Below are 4,660 nucleotides of genomic sequence, written 5' to 3' on the forward strand. Positions count from 1 at the left end.
GGCAGGAAATGAATCAAGAAGTTTATATAAGTGTTGAACCATTGCTACTGTGAGTTGCGAGCCTAACTTATAACCTCGGAGCACCTCCGAGACTACGTAGTTTTCGAGCTCACCAATCCAAGGTTGCCACTTGCTGCCTTAGCAAGACTATCCCAGACTTGTGGGTCACATGACGACTGTGCTAATCTCGAGCATACACCTTACGAGCTTGAGTTTCGAGATCAAAGTTCTCATTCTCGAAATCTGGGTGTAACAATAACTATCCATATTGCCTAAAACAAAAAACACTGATATTGACAAAAAAAAATTCAACACCGTAATCGTTGCTTAAATATATATAATTATTGGGTTCCTTCAAAAAATTGTATGGTATACGTAACTTGTAATCAATTCGTGTTTCTTCTTTTTCCCACTAAATTAAAATCAGGATATCGCTCAAGTACTGTAATTAGCTAATTTTGAAATCAGAAATAATTTTGATTGATTTATATAACAAATAATTATATATAAAGAAGTTGAAATAATTTATAATATTAACATCGATTTATCAATTAGGTACAACTACAAAATCTTTTCAACATATTATAACGACCCCGTTTGATTCATTTGCAGAGGGCCTCTACATATATAGATATATTTATCAGAACTCTCATAATCATATACATGTACAACTATATATATATATATTACTGATACTACTCGATATCTCAAGAAGTAATTTACTCTTTACCCTATTTAAAATTCATAAGGCTGAGTTTTAATTACTTCATCACTACTTTATCTACCTCTCTCTCTCTCTCTCTCTCTCTCTCTCTCTCTCTATATATATATATATAATCTAACTAAAAAAATCTACTTGATTATCTATTCCCTGTGACTGCACCAAACTTACCATATTACCAGCGACACATAGCCATGGCAACATGTTGAAATTCTGAGCACTCAAAATCAAATCTTTAGCCATGTTAAAAAATTCCCCACCCATGATCATGACATGATTATTAATGTTGTTAAAATTAGTTGAATCCCGTTGACCATTATTTTGGTCAGCGTCTGCTCTGTTGGGGCACTTCAATAAACCAATATAAGTCTCCAAATCGTGAACGCAAGAAGGGTTTTGCATGTTGAAGAAATCCAAGACCAACTCCACTCCCACATGCGTGTAACACGAACAACTCCAAGGGAACTCGTACTTCCCGCCCAAAACCCTAAAATTCTCGTTGAATAAGACCCCTGGCATCTTCGTGATCGGGTCATTAACGTTGGCAATCCTCAACACTCGGACACCCAACTCCTCGCAACGCCTCTTGAACTCGGAGTTGCCCACTCTCGGCCCTCCAAACGAGAAAACGGCAACTGGGATGTTGTCGCTTTTCGCCAAACCGAGCTCAGCGATGTCGTACGCTAGTAGAACGGCTAATGAGCTCCCCATACTGTGTCCGGCTAAGGTTATGCTCAGCTCCTCACCTTTGTACTTGTTTATAAGCCTCGAGATCTCCGACAGGAGCTGCTCTCGGCAGCTATCAGGGCCGAACTTGCTCGAGCTCTCGTCTGAAGTGTACAAACTCAAGAACCCTGATTCGACCTTAACATCTGGGCGAGGATGATGAGGATCAAGCCTCGCCGGTGTTAAGGAACTCATCAAGTTCGCCACCCACTCCGGGTTGGTGACAGTTCCCCGGAAGGTAACGAGGACATCCCGTCTTCCCAGCTTCCGAGCTGCCTCGTCTGACGATAATGCTACGTAACCGATCCATCGGCTACAGGTATCGCCGCCGCCGGCCTGGACAGGAATGTTGATATCGGGAGTGGCGTAAATGTACTTGGTTACTTCGTAGCCCGAACTTTCTAACCCAACCTCTTTCAACATGTTCCTCTTCCCGTACTTGCAATTCAAGTAGCGTTTGGAGTTGGGGTCGAGGTCGAAGGCCTTATAACAAGCCGAAACGAACTCGCCGTAGCGAATAATCTCACTTCGAAGTAAAGGATGTAGTGGGTCGACGAGGTCTTCCCAGTTATTGGAGCCTTGAATCTCTCTCCAAAGATCCGCCAGTTTCGAAGGCTGCGATGGCCGCCTTAAGCTAGTGGCGGTTGAAGTTACAGTGCTGGTAGTCGCGACGGTTGTTGTGGGTAGTGTTTCTAGAAAAGTAGCAGCGTTCACTGTCAAATAAGAAGAAGAAGAAATGGAAGTTATTGTGTGGGATTTGATAGGCAACGAAACCTGCCCGAAAGAATGCGGGCGGGGCCGAAAGTTGTCTGAGAACGTGACGTGATGACTACTATTGTTGGGCTTAGTAGTGTGTAGAATTTGAATCGTAGCTGCCATGATTTTTATATTATGGATCGACCGGGAGTTGTTTTTGTTGTTTTGTTGTTTTGTTTTTAGAGAGAGAGAGAGAGAGAGAGAAAAAAAAAAGGGTGTTTCGAGTTTACTATGGTTTTGGTGCGAGAGTGTGAGATTTATAGGGAAGGTGAGGTGTGAGGAAGGACTGGAGCTTGTTTCAACATGTGGAGCCACATCATAATTAAAAATAAAAACTAAAAAGAAAAAAAGTTTTAAAGGTAAGGGGAAAACTGAAAAGCATGTTTTGCGAGTATTGACTAAGAAAATATTTATTGTTTTTTTTTTTTTCAGTTTTCAAACATCTATAAATTAAGTGGTCGGTTGGCATTTGTCTATGTGGACATACAATAAGTACAATTATTACTACTACTAGAGCCACTACACTTTTGGTCTTTGTATCAGTTGCGGCTGTTTTGAAATAGTGCAAATATTTTATAAACTGAAAAATTAGAAAAATTATTTGGAAAATCTGCTAAATTTATAAATTATTATTATTATTATTATTATTAAAGAAATGGGTAAAAATGATATTTAAAATGATTTTATGCTATAGGCTACTTTTGATAATTTTATTTGTAAAATGATATAGGTCTAAAATTAGACTAGTTGATATATGTCTAAAATTAGACTAATTGTTTAAATTCTTTTACAAACGGTTTAAAAATTTTGAATAGTTGTTTGAATTTTTTTATTATGTGTTTAAATTTTTAACTAACTGTCTAAATTATAAGATATAATTTTAAAAATAATTATTAAAATTAAACAAAACAAAAAAATAATTTTAAAAATAGATCATTTTGACAAAGTACCCTGTATTACTAATGGCTTATATACGAATTCTAAATTTGTATATTTAATAGCATAATATACTAATTTTGAGTTTTAATTTATTATTTGGTTTTCGTTGAGGTTGACTTTAAAATACAGGTGTCAAATCCATAATTTTTAATATTTTTATTTATTTTCCTTTCTTCTTCACGGAAGCATAACATACGGTCGTATACGGCATATTTTGTTTACAAACTCAAACGAAATTCACCTGCACTGCACTCAACCTTTTGTCCAAATTTTTAAGTGTCGTGATCAACTTTCAACTATCAATAAATAACATGGTACTGAAATTGATAATTTTAATATAAAAATAGTAACAGTAATGTTTATAGAAGATTTAGAAAATGACGTGATATATGTATGTACAAGAACAATAGATATGTATATAGGAAATAAAACTACTAAGGAAAATTTCTATAGTTTAATCTCTTTCCATCAACTCAATGATCTACTTATTTGCATACATAACTAATTCCTTCCATGTATTAGTTAAATTAAATAAATTAGGATAATTGGTTGCATAATTACTCAATATTTTTACTTTGACGTAGTTATATATATTTTTTTAGCAGCAAAAATACTTAATTAACCAAAACAGTAATTTTCTTAATTGTTTGTTTTTTTTTATTTTGTTAATTGCTAATTCAAAGAATATGTGTCACTTCCTTATTTATATTTATCTCTTTATAAATTTCAATAACTAACCGACACGTATTCTCTGAGTCCACAATTAATCAAGAAAACAAAAAAAAATAGTAATGAAATCATTGTTTTGAGTAACATTAGGCATTTTTGCCCGAATTTTTTTAGGTAAAATTACAAACATGTTGGATATTTATGCCATAAATTACCCAAAAAAATTATTCTTTTTTTTTAAAGATTTTTTCCTTCATTTATCTTAAATTAATAGAAATAATATATAATCTTACATCAAATATGGGTCTCATGAATCAACGCTAATTACTACACAAACCATGCTACACACTGTTTTTGGGTACGTAACCTTCTTTGTCATGTACAATTTAATAAATAACATCTTTCATACTAATATAACAGACCACATTAGAATATCACATTTGGGTGCACGCTTAATGATTACTACTCATGGATGGTTATTTTAATATTAATTATTGGATTAAGATCAATGATCCATATTTATAGTTGTTAATTAATATTTCTAAAAATAAATTTTAATTTTTTCAAATTTCTGGAAATGTTACCTAATAAAAAAACTGTATTTATTATTATGAAAATATAATATTGTAAACTTTTCATTTTTCAAATGCATTCCAAATCTAAATTTAGCTAGTGTTTTTTATTGGTTGGAAACAACATTAATAATGGAAAAAAAAAAAACCAACTAAATTCGAAATTAATGTAGAAAAAAATATTTACATGTTGGTGACTTGTTGTACCGATTCACTATGTTGACACATCATCATAATTGTTAGTACCCATATGTGGATAGTAACTATTGAAAAGTCT

At 33.6% G+C, this 4,660-nt stretch overlaps 1 protein-coding gene across 1 annotated transcript; it reads right to left on the minus strand.

The window, feature by feature from the left end:
* Positions 1-521: 521 nt before the first annotated feature.
* On the minus strand, positions 522-2,788 carry LOC133818937 (galactolipase DONGLE, chloroplastic-like). Its single transcript, XM_062252056.1, has one exon. It carries the CDS (start codon positions 2,324-2,326, stop codon positions 839-841), a length of 1,488 nt encoding a protein of 495 aa, XP_062108040.1. The 5' UTR covers positions 2,327-2,788; the 3' UTR covers positions 522-838.
* Positions 2,789-4,660: the final 1,872 nt, after the last annotated feature.

This window comes from Humulus lupulus, chromosome 2, assembly GCF_963169125.1.
Source record: "Humulus lupulus chromosome 2, drHumLupu1.1, whole genome shotgun sequence".
Lineage (NCBI taxonomy): Eukaryota > Viridiplantae > Streptophyta > Magnoliopsida > Rosales > Cannabaceae > Humulus > Humulus lupulus.

What these genes read in the sequence shown, in the direction of transcription:
- LOC133818937 (XM_062252056.1), bottom strand. Translation starts at nt 2,326, where the DNA reads ATGGCAGCTACGATTCAAATTCTACACACTACTAAGCCCAACAATAGT.